Source organism: Topomyia yanbarensis, chromosome 2, assembly GCF_030247195.1.
Source record: "Topomyia yanbarensis strain Yona2022 chromosome 2, ASM3024719v1, whole genome shotgun sequence".
Classification (NCBI taxonomy): domain Eukaryota; kingdom Metazoa; phylum Arthropoda; class Insecta; order Diptera; family Culicidae; genus Topomyia; species Topomyia yanbarensis.
The window spans coordinates 378,800,586-378,823,290 of NC_080671.1; the positions used below are offsets into that span (position 1 = coordinate 378,800,586).

General features: G+C 37.8%; 1 protein-coding gene across 5 annotated transcripts in view; it reads right to left on the reverse strand.

Annotated features, from left to right (window-relative positions):
• LOC131684650 (transcription intermediary factor 1-alpha) overlaps positions 1 to 22,705 on the reverse strand; it is a 124,433-nt gene that overhangs the window by 18,028 nt on the left and 83,700 nt on the right. For all 5 annotated transcript variants that reach the window (XM_058967711.1, XM_058967710.1, XM_058967709.1 and 2 more), the window contains exon 2: positions 7,038 to 7,535. In XM_058967711.1, the coding sequence (XP_058823694.1) occupies positions 7,038 to 7,535 (498 nt within the window). The remainder of the gene's footprint in view (positions 1 to 7,037; positions 7,536 to 22,705) is intronic.

Genomic DNA, 22,705 nt, shown 5'->3' on the forward strand with positions numbered 1-22,705 from the left:
ACGGAGGGAAAGGTGAAGCGGATTAAAGATGATTAAAGCAAATCCCAACGTCTCAAGCCGTGATTTGGCTAAAAAGATCGGCATGTCGCAGAGCTACGCCCAGAATGCAAAGAAGAGAGCTGGACTACATACATACAAGGTACAGAACTTCTCAAACCGAAACGATGAGCGGCAACAATCGACGGCTAAAACTCGGGCACGGAAGCTCTACGAGAAGATGCTGACAAAAATATGGCTGCTGTGTGATGGACGACGAAACGTATATAAAAGCCGATTTTAAGCAAATTTTAAGTTTTTCACCGGCAAGAGCAAGTTCTATGTAGGCGACAAATTTAAAAAGAAGAAAATGTCGACGTTCGCCTCCAAATATCTCATTTGGCAGGCCATCTGCTCTTGCGGACTGAGGAGTGAGACTTTCGTGACAAAGGGCACAGTAAATGGCGAGATCTACAAATATGAGTGCCTCGAGAAGCACCTTTTGCCGTTCTTGCAGCAGCACGACGAAGCTCCGCTATTTTGGCCAGATTTGGCTTCATGCCACTATTCTAAAAGTGTTCTGGAGTGGTATGAGCCCAATTCTGTCCATTTTGTTCCAAAGGACATGAATCCGCCAAACTGTCCGGAGCTGCGCCCGGTGGAGCAGTACTGGGCAATGATGAAGCGGGAACTTCGGAAGAGCAAGAAGACAGTCAAAGACGAGAAGGACATGTTATGAAAATGGGAAAAAAACTGAGAAACTGGTACCGGATGACACTGTAAAGACTTTGATGGAGGGCATCAAGCGAAAATGCGTTCAATTTTACACTCAAGGCTCCATCGATTAACTTTTCTTTTGATTTTTGAAGTAAATATATGTATAAAACTATCCTAAAATTTTGGTTTGATTTTAAACATTATAAGAAAATTGGCATGACATTTTCGGTGTCGCAATAATTTCGTGTTCGCCCTTTACATTCAGCATTACAATGATCTGTTATCTTTTCAATAGTTATAACAATGTCTTTTTTTAGCGGGCTGCTAGGACTGCAGCTTATAGCTTAGGGGATCTCTGTACGTCAAGACAAAATTTGCAAAATCGGATGGAAACTGTCTGCCAAGTAAACAACACCGGTTCTCGGGAGGAGGATTACATTTTGCACCTGTTTGCCTCGAAGTGTGTAACGTTAAGTCCTCTATTTTGTCTGGTCTAATGTATCATGCTCCCAACAATGCACGCTAAGTTGTCAGTTATGCATTTAAAACTTCGCATTGATTCCGCTGCAATTACATTTGAATGTTATTTTTTACTCAACTTGTACGCTTGAGATGAACGTCTGCTCTCTGTGCCTAAGTTTTGCACGAACCAGAGGGAACTTGGCCTTAATCCCACTACTCTGTCATTGATGTTACGTAATATTCGTTGGAATATTGTTTGTATGGAGACCATTCATAAAACAGTCTAAAACAAAGTCTTCTTCAGGCATATTACAACTTGTTGTTGGTTTTATTATCCCGCTTAACTAATACTTAATAATAGTCCTAATGCTTCGCTAGAGGAATGTGACCAAAAAGTTAAATCTGTCCAAGTCTTCAGTTCAGAGACCCAAAGACCAAGATGCAGAAGGCTCCAAATCATGATGAACGACAAAATACGGTGGGGGAAAGTCACGGGCCAGGAAACTGTACATCTAGATGCTGACGAAACCTCATTATCTCATCATGGATGATGAGAAGGGTTGTCACCCTTGCGGGTTTGACCCGGACACTCCGGTTTCTGGAGACGATCTACGGCCCTCTAAGTTTTACATCAATTTCTCCGGGTCCAATTTAACTTGAATTTGTTTGCTTCAATCGAGTTGATGTTAATGTTGGCTACTCCAGCAGTGGTTCTTAACTGTTGACCAGAGAAAAAAGCTTTGCTTCTCATGGGCTCATGGGCTCAAGCACCATAAATTCTCATGGGCTCAAGCACCATAAAACCTTAAAATGACCACGAATATGGCCCGTTGCAAATTGCACAACCATGAAAACACCATAAAATGATCTCAATAACCCATAGATACTCCAAAATATGGTTTTTACATGGGTTGATCCCATAACAAACACTATCTAAATCCCATATAGGCGGAAGGGAGGGGGTAAATTTGGACAATGAGCATGGAGGTACTATAGGCTTCTTTTTGTTTGCTCGGGGTTGCCGCTTTCCTGCCTGTTTTGATTTACTTCTCCTGTTAGCTGCGGAAGAAAGCAATCCTTGTTCGGCTTATCCTCCACAGTGAGAGTGGCAGCTGCTTTGGGATTATTGTCGTTAGCCAAGGAAGTGAAATTCCAGTTATTTAAATCAACAAAAAGGTTTACAGACACGAAAAATTTACAGGGTCTGTTGGTAAAAAGTCATTTGGCATAAAGCCATTGCCATTTGGGATAATGCCTTTGTCGTTTGGCATAATGGACGCTTAGCATAACAGACATTTAGCATAATTTTGAGAAGTGTGATCATCATGCAGGTCATTTGGTATAACGGGCATCTTGCATAATTTTGAGAAGTGATCATTCAGTAGGTTATTTGGCATAACAAACATTTGGTAAATTATTTTTAACCTCTGACAAACGGTCGTTTGACATAAAGGATATATGGCATAATTTTGCTAAGTGATCTCACTGAAGATCACTTAGCATAACAGACGAATTTGTAGCAAATGAGCCATAAGGTTAAAGCTGTACTAAGCAATAATAATAATGTGTTAGTCCTATCACAAAGTTAGTATCGGATTCTGATGAGAGGAACGCAAGGCCACTCCAATAAAAAATTTAGTTATAAGTTATGTGCCTTTACGCGCAAAAGTGGTTTACAACAATTTTCTGAGTGGAAAAAAGCCAAATCGGCTTAAGAACTCCTTTTCTTGTGGGACATTACGCAGGACTAGGGGTTTGCTCAGAAAGGGACGATCCATAAATGGCGTAGCATTTTTTGAGTGATTTTTAATACCCCCCTCCCCCATCGTAGCATTTCGTCACAAACCCCCTGGTAATTACGTAGCTTAACGGTAATTCTCCCCGCCCCTTGTCCCCGTAAAATAAAAAAAAAATAAAAAACGATGTTAGTTATGATGTCCTCTTTAAAAAAGCTACGTAGCATGACATGACCCCCAACCCCCCTGTCGTCACACATAATTACAAAATACAATACTCCCCCTCCCCCATATAATGCTACGTCATTTATGGATGATCCCAAACACAAATTGTGTTTTCAATTTCAGGAGTTAGCGCCAATCAGGCGCTAGCTTAGTGCTGTCACTAAGTCAATGTTAGATTCTGATGAGAGGAACTCGAAACGCCTCTCCAATAACTAATTTAATAATAATAATAATGTGTTGTTTTTCATTACCTGATATTGATTATATTTCGAATGTTTATAGGGACGTTGCGATACGGAATCGATACTTCTGTTTCCGATATTCGAATTTTTGGTATCGATACTTCAAGCACGATACTTTACTGATATCGACACAATATTACAATGTTCACGACATCGAAAAGAATCTAAGAAACCAGTGATTGGATTAGATTCGGAGTTCTGAACAATTTTGGGATGATTTTCGTATCAGGATAAGGGTTTCAGCAAGAAAAAAAATCACTTTTTTGGCGAATTGTTTTTGAACTTTGGGTGAAGCGAATTGACCAAAACTTTTGTGTATTATAATGCATCATTTCAATAACATTCTGAATTTTTTCATGTAAAAATAGCAACAAGTGACTCGGTGATGAAGCTTTTTGTAGATTGCATCTGGTAAAAACAGGATTTGCGGTGTTAACTGCCATTGAAAAACTACTTAATCGATTTATTTCAAATTTTGCATACTCATTCTATGTAAAAAATACCTAACCTCTACGTTGAGTTTTCGACGAGATAATTTTTCGATTGAGGGGGTTTTTTACTCAAAAAATGGCGTGATTTTTCGTGAAAGATAGCAGTAAAGTAAAAGTGAGTAAAAAGCACCCTTTATAGAAAAATTATCTCAAAAACTCAACGTAGGGGTTAGGTAATTTTTACATAAAATAAGCATGCAAAATTTGAAATAAATCGGTTAATTAGTTTGTTAACGACAGGTAAAACCGCAATCGTGTTTTTTCTAGAGACGTTCTTCCAAAACCGTCATCACCGAGTCGCTTGTTGCTATTTTTACATGAAAAAATTACAGAATGTTATTGAAATGATGCATAATACTACACAAAAGTTTTGGTCAATTCGCTTCACCCAAAGTTATGAAAAAATTCACAAAAAAGTGTTTTTTTCTTTCTGGAACCCTTACCCCCCTTAAGAGTAAAGTGCGAGCGTACGGTTATGGTCTTGGAGTTGAATTAAACGAATATGCCAAAAGTTTACTAATGGGCTATATTTGATTGTCCCGATAGTTTGAAAAGGATCGGTCCACTAGGTAATCTACAGCGTTTTTCCTTTGATGCAATTTGCAATTAGCCTTACTTATTTTTGTAAGCGAATTTTGCCGAAAACAAAAGTTATAGCTGTTTGAAAACGGTGTGGTTTATAAATAACATAAAAAACGGTGACCTAATTTCTGACCTCGGTCGATGAATTAGACATCGAATGATACGATCCTAAAACTGCCAGATTTATCAACAGAAGGTACTTCGTAAGGATCTTCAGAGCCTGTCTCTCTAAAAGACTATCTGAGAGAGTAGAGCAAGAAGTAGAAAATACACTGGTATTGGAATGATGAAAAAACCTATTAGGGTGGGTGTTCCTATAGTTGAGGTGTACCAATAGTTGCAGTAGTGGGTTATACGCCTAACTAAGATACCAACCATCCACTAAATATTCAAAAAGAAAATTGTATTTTTGACTGCAAATAGTAAGAATTATAAAAAAATGTCAAAAGTTGTTAGGAAAACTTTTTTATTGAAAGCTTCTCCATGATCCAAATACACTAAAAAGGTTGCTTTTACGTCTTTAAAACGATAAACATTAAATTTTTGATATTTTTTGATGGGGTAACGCGAATAACTTTTAAAAAGAGCATAATTACACGAATTAATTGTTTTTGAAGTAGAAAAATTTCAAATATCTCGAAAACTATCGCATTTTGGAAGATTTTTGTTAAATGCATTTTGATTTTAAATGGTGCTTAGAATTATATTCTGTAATAAAATTACAATTTTGTATGTCAATTAGTATGAAATTTAAAAACATGTACGAAGTTATTGTTAGGAAAACTTTTTTACCGGTTTTTTCTCCATCATGCAATCACATGCAAAATGTTTCTTTTCTCTTTAGATTTTTGATAACAAAATATAAAAAATTTACAAAAATGGTTTTTTTCGCAATTTAAATTTTTATCATAAATTTTTGTTTTTTTGAAAAATGACACATTTTTTTCAGTATATATTTTTTTCGGACAGAAGTATTCATTCCCTGTAACTTGTTCTCAGATAGTTTTGCTGTATAAAATACAGTAATCGAACAAAAAAAATTTGAAATTCATACACGTAGAAACATTTACGCCCTTTTGAAAAGTTGCTCTTGAGTCAAAATAATCTTATTACCTGTGGAAAATATTTAGTCTTGCATGACGGTGAAACGTGTAAAGTTTCATTGGAATCTAAGATGGTCCGTCACGATTTTAAAGATTTTCGGACGGGTCTTCGTGGAATTCCTCTATAGTGGTACAAGCGGTTTTGAATACATAAATTGGTTATTAAACCATCTTTATATTTTTCCTATGAAGCAGGGATGAAAGCTTTTGTTTAATGTCTATTCATCGATTTTTTAGCAAAAGTTTTCCTTAAATATGCGACTATTGGTACATCCACCCTACTATTGTTTTGAATGAGCCAAACTCTGGTAGATCACGTTCAACCTTTTGCTCTTCGTTTAGGCTATGTTAGGGCGATAATCAAGGTAATAAATGGACATGCCGAAACAAAATGAATGGATTGGACAACGAATAAAAAAATTAAACGCAAAAAAGTAATAACCTTCTGAATATTTAACGCTTTATATCAGCCACGCTGTAATTAATTTGTGAAGTTATGCTTTTTAGATTTTCTTAACCAGAAAAAAGAGGCGATTACCCCTAAGGTTGAAACCTCTAACTAAAATTTAAAAAAAAAATCGCATCCTTGCTCTCACTTGAGTACTCTCCCTACTCAGTAATCTCTAGCTAATTGAATGTCGTTAAAATGTAAAAAAAGTTGGATTATTCAATTTTTTTGTGAATTATTCCTATCATCCATCATGAGTAACCATGCCAATCGTCCATTATGCCTATCGTACATTATATCTAACGTGCACCTAAGGTGAGTATGTCTACCATCCTTATGTCTATTCTATTTAAACCGACCTATCGCGCACCGGTAACGAGAGGAGCCTTACTTATTATTGATCAGTATTGATATTATTGTATCGTTTCAGGTACCGCTTCATTTGCAACACTTTGTTTCAGTGTATGTGTTTGTTTTCATCATGAAATTTGAATTTTAAATGATTTGGCTACCTCATTCCATTAAAGTCTAGACCAATTAGTGTACAGTGGTTGGTTTCTGCGAGCTGTTGTCTGCATGAAATATATAAAAATATGATGACTGTACCGCTGGTTCTAGTCATTTGCTGAAACGAATGGAATATATTATTGAATATACGAAAACGATTTTTACCATCCACAAAGACAACCGATATGATAACCAAACACATTTCTTGTTCAATGAACCAATATTTCGCTAACAAAATGTGTGAACTTGTGCAGTTAACTGCTTCTTATTTCGGCACCGGACGTGAAGTAGCAGATCCGATCCAGATTAGCAGCCTTGTCTGAGACACGTCTAGCTTATAAACAAAATTGAACAACATTATCTAGACCCACGTTCCATCTACATTAACTGCGACCACAGCACTGCTACCACTTCGCTCCAAACCCACAAATTCAGCCTCTCTCTCTTTTCTGTTCTGAAAAATCACGTATAGCTCGCAAACCAAAACCAACCAATATGCAGCGTTCACCAACCACGTAGGGCTGCGGTGGCCCAGGGCCCACACGTACCTGTGAATGTATGTGACACATGATGTTCTTCCCGGACAGCCCACTGCTGCCGGGAGTTTCGCTGCAGGCGGCCTCCTTCGGTTTGATCGTGTGCTCCTTGGTAATTTTTAGCCGCTGATGTGCCTGCACACAGCTATCACAGATAAACTCGGCACACTCGACGCACCAGGACGTGGCAATCGCATCGTCACTGCAACTGCTACATTTGATCATATCCTTGGTGGACTCCACGCTGCCCGGATTGTCATCCGCGGTGTTTTCACTTAGGAACACATTGTCAATGATGAACTCCATCCGGGATTCCATCTTGCACACCGGACAAAACAGCACCGGTGCATTGTGGGGCAGATCGGAAAATTTCTGCTTCAGGCAAGGATCGCATGACACGTGCAGACACTCGAGCAGCTTCGGATGGTCGGCCGTGGCCAGCATCTGCTGACACCAGACGCACTTGGTGGGTACCGGTGTGTCATTGGAGGCGGTTTCCGGAGCGTCACCCTAGAATAGGACAATAAAAACAAAAGGAAATGTACGTTAGTCTGATTTGCGATTTAAATTGGATGGAGTTCGATTGAAATATTTTTATGCAGCAAAATAAATGAGATTCGTTCGAAAGGTTTTATGACAAAACCTATTTCCAATTCAAATATGTATTCCAGTTTGGTGTATATACAAACCCAATTTAAAATTCCTCTATGTTTAAAATTTATGATCCTGTTAGAAAATTCCGTATAATAATATATTTCCACTACTGAATTCATTGGTATGAATTGTTGGATTTAGCCATGCTTAAATGTAATTATACCATGTAGGCAGCGCAAAACCTTCAATGTATGCAACTGTTGCCAGATTTGAACCAGCACATTCTCTGTACTCCTACGACAGCAATCAAGTGATCCCAAATTGAGTTCTACACCGTGCCATCCTACTCGCTTTTCACGTTTCAAGTTTGGTCTGTGAACCTCGAGTCGCAACCTGGTACCGTCCACGGTGTCCATAAGCCGTCAAGATTTCCTTTCGTAGAAACTTGCTTGTTGTAACGTGCGTGGATGCAACTCGGCGTGGGGGAGAAAATGTCGCCTTTTTCGTGGTCACGCCAGTCCAAAAGTGTAAAAAAGGGAAAATCAATGATTCAATCGTATTCATCAACCGGACCGTCGTCGTATTTCTCAAATAAGCACGTTTGTCAACTGGTGAGAAATTGTGTTCGTTTAAAAAAATGTTTCTTTTTGGCGTGCCAAACCAATTCCAGCCCACTCGTTTATATATGATGACGATAACAAAAAATAGAGTGGAAACTGAATTTATTTGCTGTTATGCCAAGAGCAATATTTGGGATAGCACGCGAGCGCAACGAAAGATCATTGATCGACGACACGTTGGCGTTGAGAAATGTACAGAAAAAATCAAAAAAAAAAAAAATGTGTTGAGAGAGACTTACAAAAAACATACTCGACATTAAGGGTGGAGTCGTCAATTATTGCGACACTTTAGATTGAGTTGTGTATTGTGTACAATTATCTAGATAAAACCAAAGTACCAACCAACCAAGTAAAACCAGTAGTTTTGTGTATGTACTTATTTCAGTATACATACCTCGGTTGAATTTCCGAATAAATTTGAGTGAAATGGCCGACATTGGCGATTGACGTTTTCAATACAACTGTTTCCAATACGATTTTCTTAGTTTTTATATTTTTCTCATCATTTCCTTTCATCCGTTGCCCGTCCTCTGATCATCCGAAGTTCGCGCTTCATCATGTCCCAACTTTTTTGTTGAGACGTGGTTCAGAACAGATAGTGGGTCCGAGCACCAAATCCACAGAATTAGCTGCATACCACTCCTGCACGGTTTGGAGTAATGACATAAAACCAAAACGAAGGTTTTCGATCGAGTTGTCTCGATCGGAGGCACACAGTTTTGTTAAATTTTAGCATTTATGGTTTATTTGTGCCACAAGTGCATACGGCCTGCCAATTTCGATAGCTTCTTCGATTTAAAACAGCCATACACATCAAGCTTGTCCATAACCGTGAAATATCCCTGTCCCGGTAACTGCTTAAAATTTGCTTTGATGCAGGTCTCATTTTCAATGACGTAGCAATGACGAGTTTTCGGGCTCGCATTCTGGCAACACTGCTGACGTACGTTGCAATTTGGGAAATTCTTGTACGTTTTTGATCCGCATCGTATCTTTGCCTTCAAGTTTTTTGGCCAAGCCTTGCGTCGAAATTTTCGAATTCCACTTGAAATGAGCAATCAGTGCTCTCTCGTTTTATTTTTTTGCGCTTTGTTGTCGATTGTCCATCTCCTGAATTGTGGTCCACTGTCATCCGTTCCCGGAACCTTTGAAAAACATTTGAAACGGTCGAATGATGTATACGCATTAGTTTTCTCAATGCGACTTCAGAACTGAGCTTTTGACGTAGGACTACGTCTTTGTTTTCGATATGGGGGTGCACTTTGCAAATTCTACTAAAATTGTATGTAATGAAAAGTGGTCCAATTTTAAACGCATATAATTCAACCATCTAACGATACATTTTCAAATTTTTTGTTCATATCGCCCCGAAATACTTTTAAGAATAGATTCCAATAGATAAACTCAAAGATTTTTAATATCATGGCATTAAAAATTTAAATAATGTACAACCTAGTCAAAATATCGCGCATTTACACACAGATGGTAGCGCTTCCCAAATCCGGCACGACAGATTTGTGCACCTAGCGCGCTACGCTTCTATGAATGACGTCATCATCGACTATTTAAAGAACGGACTTGGCCAGACACGCTTAGTTGCCTGTTGAACGGCTGGCGAAGCAGATCACTGCGCTGTGTTTTTTACAGCCAGTGTAGCTGAGTTAGAAGTCCGTTACACTGGCTGTGGACCCTATGCCGTCCAACAGGCGACCGCTCCAACTGCTTCCTAAATGCCGCTGTAACGTTGCCAGTAAATTTTTGGTTTAACTAGTACATGTATTTGCTATTTGCACTTGAAATTATGTAATGTAGTGCTCGTAATGAACTTCCCATTTTGGTTTAAACGCAAGGACAGTTTTTAAAACAGGATTTCATTAATTAGTTTAGCTCATTTAAGCAATTTAATCAATTCTGTAATTTAAGGTTGGACAGAGAAAGGGTAAAATTCGCAAACGAAAAAAGCAGTTTTTTCCACACCGTATGTCAGATCTTCATAAAAATCAATCAGCAGTACTGTAACAACATTCTACATACGCTGATTGATTTTTATGAAGATCTGACATACGGTGTGGAAAAAAACTGCTTTTTTCGTTTGCGAATTTTGCGCATTCTCTGTCCAACCTTAAAAGGAATTTTACGGAACTTGGTGAATTTGGCACCAATTGCAACTGGTATATTCAACCTGCACAAAGTGTTGCATAACGCAGGGCTGTTTTTTGGAACAAAATGTGTTATCATTCAGTCTTTCGCTATGCAAAATCACGATATTATGACAGATGGGCAAAGCGCGGCCGTTCCTTTCAATCGGGAAAGGCCGCGTGGAATTTTGGTGAAATGCGCTAATAGTGTCGTGGTGGTACTGGTTGTCTCTTTCGCTCTTCCCATCATCATCAGCCTTGACTCATTTTGCATTGTGCGCTTGGGTTCAATGTTTGGGGCGAATGTGTTGGTAGGTAGGGGAACTGGCGGTAAAATGAACACGTTAAGCAAAGTCATTATTTTCTAACTAATAAGTGAATGAGATATTACGATCACCTTATATGTTTCTTGTTAGATACGTTTTGTACATATCTGGTAAAAATACTTCGTCATAAACACATTTTTTCAAACATGATTCTTGATTTCTAAACATGTCAAAAATGAGGCATGTTTCTAGTGAGTGGGTAAATGAACATGTGGCGGGGGTAAAATGAACAGCTTCTGGTGACCTGCAAAATGTCCTGTATGTATGCAATGCGCAGCGTTGGAAAGCATTTTCCGATCAATGCTGATATCCCAGCAAATCATGAGCTTTGCATGCACACAGAGCATTTCGCAGGCAAAAAAAATTGTCGTGGAAGAATTGAATTTTCATGACGTAATATTAACCATTTTACAATCCTGTGGCATCGAAACACATCTACAAACTTGGGGTTATCCATGGGTGTTTGAACTTTTAGGACCTGTTTGAGAGCAACTAGAAAGCTTGGTCTATACATGAGATGTGGTTATATTGTCTAAAATTTGATTTTTCTTCACCGGTCCGGGTGTATTTTCCCACACACTAAGTACTAAGAAAATAAATATTTTACATTAAGTAGTATAGTCCTACGTCTACAATTCGTGCAACCCCATAGGGCTGCCCCTTGTAGTTTTTAACAGGTTTAGGAATTTTTCTCGATATTGATGGGGCTTTTGACAATGTGTCTTTCGAATTCATTTTGGAAGCGCGAGGTTATGGAGTACCTTCATATATCACGAGCTGGATTAGTGCAATGCTTAGCAACCGACACATGTGCTCATCTTTAAGACAAGTAGGAAACTGAGTGTCTGCGGATATTCCCAAGATGGCGAGCTGTCACAACTTCTATGGAACCTTGCCGCCGATGGCTTGTTGAGGAAACTTAATGATCTAGGGTTTCCGACATTTAGTTTCATCGATGATTATCATATAATCACCGGTATTTGCATTAAAACACTTTTTGATATGATGCAACAAGCCTTATGTGTTGTTGAGCAATGGTGTCTTCTTGATGAACTATCAGTTAATCCAAAAACATCAATGGTGCTTTTCACGCAACGAAGGATTACAATCGGAGCATTGCAGTTCTTTGATTCTGAAATGATTGTCGCAGATCAAGTTCAATATGTTGAGGTAATTCTTGACTCAAAATTTAATTGGACAGCTCACATCGATTTCAGGAAAGCATGCATGGTCTTTGGCCAATGACGAGCTTTCGGCAAATCTTGATGACTCAAACCCAAGTACATGCTCTAGAGGCACTATTGAACATAAAGCCACTATATGTGTTTCTGGAACAAGAAGCACTTTTTCGTGCATACCGTCTTAAGGTTACTGGACTTTGGAACAGTAACCCAATAGATCGTGCAACTAGCCACACCAGACTGCGGCCCCAAATGGTTACTTGGGACCATTTGGGGCCGCAGTGACCTTGCACTCATATATAGTTTTCCTTTTAGATCTTTCAATGTGAGAATTCCTCTTCGCGAGGAATGGATGGAGCGACAACTTGAAGAACATGTAGTTGGTTTACTGACCGATCTTTGTTGGAGGGCCGATTGTCGTGAAATGAGATTTAACCAGTCTCATTCGCTTGGTAGACACTGTACCGTATTCCAAGCAGAATTCTTCGCGATTCTGCGTGGCATACAATCGGCACTTCAACAGGAAATTTGCGGTGAAAGAATCTATTTTTGCTCTGACAGTCAGGCTGCCTTGAAAGAACTCAGCTCGACAGATTCGAGATCGAAATTAGTAAACGCATGTCGAACTTAAGTCGAAGAACTTTACATTTCAAATGCTATCTACCTTCCATGGGTATCTGCCGGATATGAGCCCGATCTATATCAAAGAATTTGCTGCATTTTTCCAAGCACAATTGGTCGGTGTTAAGTCAGACCGGACTAAGTCGCAAAACATCAAAAAATGAGATAATGATGTCACTGGATAAGAAATTTCGTCAGCTACATTCGACTTTTGCCAGATTTGGAATATGTAACAATAATCAAGAATTATGACAAAAATTAATTTTCAATTATAATGTAAAGGATGCTACGATTCAAATTTTAAACTCGTTTTTCTCGAAATCAATATTTTGTCACTTAGTCCGGTCTGACTTAACGCCGACCAATTGTAGTATTCTAGTCAGGACTGGACATTGCAAACTCAATCATCATATGGCTACTATTCAGCGTGCTGAGTATCATTTGTGTGATCTTTGTGAATCCAATTGTGGATCATTTGATATGTGACTGCCCTGCAGTAATGCAATTGCGTATCCGGATATTTGGTGCTCCATATATAGATTAACCTTTGTACAAAGAGCTGAAACTCAAGGATATACTATTGTTCCAAACCCAGTGTAATAAAGAGCTTCAGTTTAAACCGTATTTGAATGACAGTATTTCTTCGGGGGTGATGTCGTTCTGCTATCTCAATATCCTCTCGGGGGTGTTGATATGTCCGTTCACTGTTTAAATAAAAATTCTAAATCCCTCCAGGGGTTGGAAGTTTTTTTCCTGCTATTGTAGCACCCAGATCGTTCATCATCTTTCCGGGGGTGCAGAATGCTCTGTTTTAAATGTTGTGTCGTTACTTTCCCTACCCCTAACCCTACTGCTTCACCAAAGGAAATGATGAAAAGACATTTGAGTCGCTACTGATTCCTGATTTCCTAAGGCGGCTTCACACGGATGTAAACAATACACTCTTGAGAAACTGAGCAAAATTTTGTTAACTTCGGTCACGTATGTCAAAAATACGCAAACTTGAAAGTGTCGCAATAATTATCAATTCACTTTTTAACTCAGAAAACATCTGTCAACGAAGCAATGCCAATAAAAAAATTAAAAAGTCCAAGGTAAAGTTTGCCAATTCATCGATAATCTTTTGATTCAGTGTGTCATTCAGCAACTCAAATAAACTTTCAATTCATTTCAATTTCTCGCATAATACATTTAGATTGATTTTTGCTTTCTGTTTTTTTCCGTTACCTTTTCGGCGAGCGATGTTGTCCAGGTATTGTTGAAACTAATAGCATTTTTGTTTTTTTTTCGGATGCTATACCGGTGTAGTGCTAAAAAGAGATAGACCGATTGCACCCAAGTTTGAATGAGTGGCACGACGTATGACAAAACTCCAAAAATCAATGTGGAGCAAGTGATTTCGAGAATTTCTGTTCAAATCAATTCAAACGAATTATCCATACCTTCGAACTTCAAATGGCGGTATCTCAAGAACTACAAAGCCCATTGGAGTAGTTTTAAGTTATTCGGCAAGAAGAATGATTTTATTAACCCTTTAACGATAATCACCTTCAAATGGGTTTACATAAAAATAATAAAAAAAGAATTATTGAATTTCGAAACTGATAGCAGAAATGGATTCACCATCGAGTGACCAAAAATTAGTTAAAATCCCTAATTTTTAGCCATGTAAACCAATCTTTACAATTTCGTCACAACTTTTAATAAAGGTGTGTGCAGTGTATCGCACAGTCAAAAACGAAATGAAACACGGTACGGTTGTCACGGTAAAGATGGACTTGTCTGTCTGTACCAGGTTACATGCTAGTGAACTCGGGTGATTCGTAGTTATACTGCCTAAGCTCGACCCTCATTAGCAGAAGACAAAAATTAAGCCCGTACGATATTAGGCCTGTTCTAATGACCCTGCCACTTCTAGTTTTCCGATCTGTTTACTTCACATCCTTGCTCTCACTTGAGTACTATGGCTCTAATTTTCATAGCTTTCCCTACCCAGTAATCTCTAGCTAATTGAATGTCGTTAAAATGTACATAAAATACATAAAAGATCAATTCGAATAAAATTTCGGCTGAATCAATACGATGCGAAACGATACTATTAATGAACGAAAGCATTGCAAATTCACGACGTTCCTTCAATATTTGTATATTGATAAGCATTCAGTACTTCATAAGATGGCAGAGGAAATGCTGTCCAGCCTAGTTTACGAAGGGCAAATAATATGAATTGTTTTTGTACTATTCGTTCTTTATGTGTGCTTGAAAAGGGGCACCAAATAATGCTGCAATATTCCAATATCGCCCAAACATAAGCAATATATAATGTTTTGATTGTATACGGATCTACAAAATGATAGCTAAAACGTTTTATAAGACTGAGCATGTTGTTAGCTTTGCAATAATTGTGTTATAAAGATCAATTAATTTTAACTTGGAATCTAATGTAACTCCTAAATCCCTAATTCTTTAACCTTTTGCTAGTGTCTGACTTCCTAAGATAATCACAACATTCGGTGTTTGTCGTTTTCAAGTAAAACTTGAATTGCATTTTTTCGCATTTAGCTGTAGGAGGGGGAGTGCATAGCGTAGTTGGTAAATCGACTGCCTTGTACGCAGCTCACCTGGGTTAGGATCCCAACCCATTAAAAGATTTTTCTTACCCGAAGAGGTGAGTGACCTTAAGGTTAAAACCTCTATAATCAAAATAAAAAAAAAACTGTACCTGTAGGAGGCATTTTGATACCACGCACAGTGGTCAAAAATCTCGAAAAACTGGCCAAAAGTCGAAAAATGAAGCTGTTGATTTTTTTTACATCATTTACATACCCAATGCACCATATGATGATGTCAGTTCAGCACAGATGACTCTGTGAACTGTTAAATTTTTACCGACAGCTGCCGGAAACGTCAAGTCTAATGCAAGTTTGAGTCAGAAAAAATTGTTTCTTTAAAACTTCAGTATTGCGCCAATGAATAGTTAAGAAAATGGACTCTCACATTGAAGGTATGTTCTTTAATAATGCATCATTCTGTTCTCTTCCAAGTGACATGCACAAAAACACAATACATTATTGTTAGTAGTTGTACAATATAAATACTATTTTAAAAATGGCTAAGTTAAAAGTCTTACTAGATCCGATTGATTTTTCGATTGCTAAATGTTTGTTAGGCATTTTTTCAACAGCTTTGTAAATATTAGCTACAACTACCTGCAACTTGTTGGTTTTGTAGAATTAACTGTGGCCCCTTAAAGTTAGAGTGAAGTCCAAAAAAAAACTCATAAATTCTTTGGGTTAGATTTAATCTACTGTTCAGGTTTTGAGTTATAATCCGCAAGTGCAGAATCTATGGTCTTATTTAGTTTGTCGCAAATGTCGAGATATTGTTCCAAGCGCTCATTATTTTGATTTTTCTTGTGGGTTTTTGTTTCCCATTTTTCAAATTTTTAATTTGCCTGTTATACCAAATAGTATGCTACGGTAGTCGTCTTTTCTTCTTAATGAAAAATGAAAAAATCTCTTCATGAAAAATTTCTAAAAATTATTTTGTAAAATACATCCAGGGCGGTTAAAATATTTGCTTCATTCCTAACTGTCGACATTACCTACCTTCCGTCCGATATTGCCATAGTTGGTTTTATGGTATTCAAAGACTTCCTCAAAGTCATAGTCGTTGGGTTCTTGATTTTAATGGATGAATAAAAAAAATTCCATAGCAGTATGAAAGGCTTCATGTTTCCACACAGGAGCTAAAAATTCAGATACGCACAGAAATCTTCCAGAGTGTTTGTAAATGAAAGGTCGAGATTGCAGTTCTGATGATTTTTTCGTAATTTGTTTGATTTAATCCTATAATACTAGCAGTTTTGTCAAAGATGAAACGCAATGTTTCGTTTTCTCCTACGTTTGGGATTAAAATATTTTCATTTTCAGAATCCGGAATAAAATCGATATTGCGCTGGTTAGAGTCTACGTAAATGTGCTGTCTGATTTGGGTGTGGTATGGTGAGCGGAGTTGTCCGGGATGTGACCACCTCTGGGAGATTACCGAAAATCTTGGTAAGAGAAAATATATCTGATTTTTGTTATTGGTTCAAAATAAAAAACAAAGGATGAAAAGCTGCATATGACACAGTAAGAACAAAATAGAATGGTCAGTGTTAGGTCAGATCGGACTAATTAGCAAAATATCAAAAAGTGAGATAATCGTAACATAGGATCAAGAACATATTCAATTACATTTTACATTTGCCAAATTTAGAGAATGTTACCATAAGCAAGAATTATGACATAGTTTCATTTCGTGAAGAATGCAGCGATTCAAACTTTGAACTCGTTTTTCTCGAAATTCGTACAATGGTACATAGTTCGGTTTGACTTAACACCGACCAAATATATGTAAAAGCGATATGAATAGAATATTGGTCCGATTTTTGCATGATCCGAACTATTCTTACGTCCGTGACATTTTTATTGTTGCTTCTTGGCGTAAGGACTATAGATATAAGTAGTAGTATTATGAAATTACATTTCAAGAAAATTTACTACTACTTTTTGTCCAAATAAGCCAACTACAGCATTTTGAAACAAATGCCATGTTCCAGATGGGAAGTGTCTTTTTTATCAGGATCTGTCAAATGTGCCATATATGAATATATAACTATATATAGAAAAAAACAGATTTTAACGACATTCAATTAGCTAGAGATTACTGGGTAGGGAAAGTTATGAAACTTAGAGCCATAGTACTCAAGTGAGAGCAAGGATGTGAAGTAAACAGATCGGAAAACTAGAAGTGGCAGGGTCATTAGAAGAGGCTTAATATCGTGCGGGCTTAATCTTTGCCTGCTGTTAATGAGGGTCGAGCTTAGGCAGAATAACTACGAATCACCCGAGTTGACTAACATGTGCCCTGATAAAGGTAGACGTATCTATCTTTACCGTGACAGCCGGTTGTCAATTGAATGTCGTTAAAACGTAAAAAAAGAAAATGTGACTAACATAGTCGAAATAAAAAAGGAAAAAAACAGAGGCAAAATTCCTAGATTTCAATATTTACATACGTACTCTAGCAGTCTCGGTGAATTCCCTGTCTCCACCACGGTCTGCAAACACACGCTCATGCATAAACAAAACTCTATATGAAATATTACCGGTTCATAACCCCCTTTTGCAAGGAAAATCTCACATATTTGAAGATAATATATTCGAAAAACCAGTTCAACAAGTCATTTGGTAAAAATGACAGTTGAAACTAACTCATGCAAATGCAAATCTGTAACCACCGAAGTCTAGCGAATGTCCAACAATTAACATTTCCAAAGCGCATTCCGTCATTTTATGTGACATAAAAACCTTGTGATTTTATGGAAGGCCATAAAAGTTGACTGTAGTTATCTCTCACTCAAAGCGCTACAGAAAAGCATTCCTTACAAAAGTTACCCCAACTTGATTGTTTTCAATCCACAAAAAAAATCAGGATTACTTTCTTATCTTCATCAGCCTAAGTGCTTCTGGGAAAGTAAATCCTGCCATTAATGACCTCCGGCCGAAGATAACTAATGTCCCGATAAGCCCTATCCGTTTGTTGTGTTATTTATGTTTCTACCTGCTGTCTATGTGCCTAACCTAAGCTGGCCCCAAGATAAGATAACGATCCAGTGGTGCTAATGAAGACTAAGAAAAATGAACCTATCCACCCACAGCGACAACGTCGCTTCCCCCCAAACTGCTAGCCGAACATGGTTTGCTGGTTTAACACCTACAGGACATGGTTGCAGGTGTTATTAGTGCTGTGTTAATTCGGTTACCACACCGACAAAGCTGTCAGTAGCAAAAGAATAGAGTAAAAATATGAAATTTTCTTCTGCTTGGTAGAGTAGATTATTTATTCATCTAAGTTAAAATAATCTTCTTTTCCATTCAGACACATTATTCAAAGCAGTGTCCACTATCTCTGTTCGACGTAAGGGACGTAAATCTTTGCGCCAAATTTCTTTTTATACTGTTTCTTAGAAACGAAGCAAAGATTACTAATAGAAACCCAACGATCTCAGGTTAGCAACGTGTCGTATCACATGATAGACTGAACAAAATCGATTTTAAGACGCATAATTAACACTCTAGCATCAAGACCACAAAAACTTAAGCGGAAACCCTACCCTCAAAATTAGTCGGAACGCTAATTTTAAAATGCTATTCATCCACTCCACTCCAACAGATTTTTCACATTTTTAAACCAAATGATAATCCAAAGTTTGTAGATGTGTTTAGATGCCACAAGATTGAAAATCGGTGAATATTACGACATTAAAATTCAATTTTCTCGTGACATGTGTTTTAACCTACATATGAAATGTCGTGCGTATTGCGTTGACTTGCATTTTTCAGACTGTGCTGATGTCGCTGTGGAACATGAACATTGCATATACACATAGGACATTTTGTGGGTAAAAAAACACGTGGCACGGGAAAATTAAATTTTCATGTCGTAATGTTAACCGGTTTACAATCTAGTGGCATCCAAACGCATCTACAAACAGAATTACCACATTTACAGATTTTTCTGCAATGTCACAGATTTATTTCAAAATTTTTGGCCACAGATGACAGATTTTAGGCATTTTTATGATAATTTCTCAGATTTTTTAAATATGCCAATTATTCATCAATTTTTTGAAAATTTCACACAGATTTTTTTCCTTATTTATTTATCACAGAAAGTAAAAAGATTTTTTGGCTGAAACGCAGATTTCAATATGGCATTCCTGTCCACAAACCTGGGGTTACCCATGGATCTAATAATTTCAAGAACTTGTTTGGGAACAGTAGAGAGCAATTCAAATTGACGTTCCGATGTTTGAGACTCGGTGCGTCAAGTGTTATAAAAATAGTTTGCTAACCTGGGTTATGCAAAATGACCCTACTTATTATCCAGGAAAATTTAAATCACAGTGTCGTTTTACTATATGTTTTACCATTAGTCTGATTTGGTTTAGAAAAATAATGATTTGTGATCAGTAACAGCGTAGCAATATCGGATTTGAAGTCTGTCAAAATAGGCAAAGTTCTGAAACGAAATGTAGTACTAACGCTTGACTTTGATTTCGCTTTGCATATTTTCAGAATTATAGTTCGAACACAGAAAAACGATCCGCTTTATCTTATTTATGTGCCCAACGTAAATTATAAAAAAAACCGCACCACACATTAAGCACTAAGTAATGCCCATATTTTCAACAGTCTCCCTACCATGACCAATCAACGTTTGATCAGGTATAGTATGATTAATTGACCTAGCAGACAAAACTTTATACAAAGGCTAATTCCCGAACATTGAATGGCAACATGCACAATATCGGCACTAACGATGGCCAATTCGGATGCGAAATCCTAAATAACAATGGCACTCTCCACGCTGAATGAGCTTGCACACAAAAGCACTACCCATCAGCATAAATCATCATCAATCTTGATCAATTTTCAATGGAATTGAATTTGTAGTATTTCTGTCCCAGCATTCATCACGGAGTCTTTGTTTTTTTCTTCCTTTCAGTATACTGACGCAATTTTTTATCAACCGCACTTGATTGGATTTGTGATAGAAAAGGCTAACAATTGAATTGAAATATGTTAGCTCCGACGTCAGAAATAATATATTAACGGAAGTACAGTGACAGTTTCATTCCTATTGTGGGAGAATCTCATAAGTCATTGATATATTTACCAAACAGACTAGTTAAGTCTCGTAAAGCGGGAAGGTTGAGTACTTTTCGAAGGATTTTTTTTAAATGACGCTTTTTCCAAGTTTCTTATATTCAAGCAAACACCATGTTCTGGTGCATATAAAAATTCGAAAGTTGATTCGAAAAATTGTCAACTTGGAACAAATTTTTGGGAAACGATTTAAATTAGATTTTTTTATAAAAAGGTTCATGATGTTTTATGTTGTTCGTGATTTTTAGTTTAAAATAATTTTCAATTTAGAACTATAAACAAAGTCAAATTGAAAGCTGTTGAAACTGTCAGGTATCAGAGAGAAGCTATCTAATGAGTCAGAAACCCGCTTTTCGAAAATATTTTAAGTATTTCAATACAGTGGTCCCGCTTAAAAATTTTCTGCTAATTGCTCTGCTAAACAAGTTTTTGAATGCGAAGAATTTTCGTTATACGTTATACTGAACGAAATAACTAGGTTTTTGCACTATCTGATTGGAAATATGTGCAGCAAATTCTGAATTAAATTTCGCACGGCTGCTTTAAAAAACGGAAATGAATTTTCTGAAAGCAGTAATTAAGATTACTGTACCCTAATTCATATTATCCCACCCATTTGAACACATTAGTTAGAGCAATGTCTGATATCTCTATTCAAGGCATTAGCTAAAATGGTAGGATGAATAAGGGCGTAACACTATCTTGACCACAGTTCAAGGTGATATGGAAACTAAACCGAGCTTCGATATCTCATATGAGCTTTACATAGTGGATCGTCAGATGTGGGATGGAGGTGGTCCCTTACCACCTCAAGGTACAATATCATTCTATACGGATGGTCTTAAATGGGAGAGCTTACTGGCTCGGGAGTCTACGGACCAACAATTAAAGAAACGATATCAAAGGGAAAATGGCCTACAGTTTTCCAGGCAGAGCTAGATGCAATATACACCTGCTCGGAGGTCTGCAGAAAACGAAACTACAAACATGAAAAAAACCGCAATCTTCTCAGACACTCCATGGTGCAGCATTAATTCTTCGAAGGAAGTGATACTTATGAAGGCCTAAACTTAAGTCTCACGAGGTATGGCATAACTGTCCCAAATGGATCCTCAGCTACATTAATAATGTAGTACCCGGTTGGGATGACACATTTGGACAAACAACTCGCTTCCAACTACATTGGATTCGGGCAATTTGCAGCATGTAGCGTAAACAGGGGCAGTCACAAAATAACCTGAATAGTGATCGCAGTGGCAATGTTTCCCCTAACAAAAAAGAACGCGTTGGACTCGACTTTTCGCAACACTCAAACGCGAATATTTTCCATTTTCCAGGCCAGATTTTTTATTGCATTGTTTCTCAGGGACGAAGCAAAGATGTTGATAGCTATTTAAGAGCAATTCAATCACTGTAAACCGAGTTATCATCGAAATAGTGTGACATCCTGACTAATGAGGTTGATAAGGACTCGTCTACCCTATCTGCGCCGTCCGTATTACTCGACCAGCGAGAGGATATTGCGTTGTTGACAAAATCCCATTCTATGGCTATGAACTGTGCTTCGCATAAAAGAAAATGTCGTGCCGTACGATAGACATCAAAAACGCGTATACCAGTTTGAAATAACTTATGCTATCTATCAATCCGTTAGCGCATGTGGGCTAGAGTCACAAGGAAAAAAAACCCCTGTTGGCCCTTTCCTGAGGTAATTCCTAGTCCCGCCAGGAGTGTTTACTTAAAATTTGGACCAAAACGGATAAGTCTAGCTACCGGACCAACATGCTTGAAGCTTGTACGAGCCTTTCGACAATTTACATGGAGAATACTCACTAGCTTGCATTTTCACCGCTAGGTGGCACTGAATGCTTCCGAAATCGCTACAAATGAAAATCGGGGAAACATATTTTCTTGCTTTCAATGCGGCTTTATCAATAGACGTTATTTATTTATTTTTGAGAGTTACCCAATGGAGCGGAGCTGTAGAACTTGGGTCTCGGAAGGACTCTCAGTCAGAATCACTCACTTCAATTGCAGACGAGACGGGGCGTGTCATCCACTAAAAAACTGCTTAAGGCCTATTTCAGCGGCTCGTGATTTTGATTGTAATATTGTGTGTACGATGTGGAACGTGGCGATTTCATGACCGCGTGGAAACGAGCGTTCGTGTATATGATCCTCTTTATACATTATAAAATGTTGAGTTAATCGCTGTTTGTATGTCGCAAGCAAAGGTGCAAAATGCCTACCTTTTCTGCGGTTGTAATTTTTCTGCCTACATTCTCATTTCTCTTTCGACGCTGCTGTCGTTCGCTAGTGCAGGACGCCCAGCGCTGTACGGCAGTCTGACAAAAAAAAATACTGCCCACTACAGCCACCAGGCGCGAGCGGTACTGCTTCTCTTTCCTTATTTTACACTTTTTCATATTTTTAATCTATTCAATATTTTTAATCACAAACGACGACAATGAATGCGGTTCGTTTA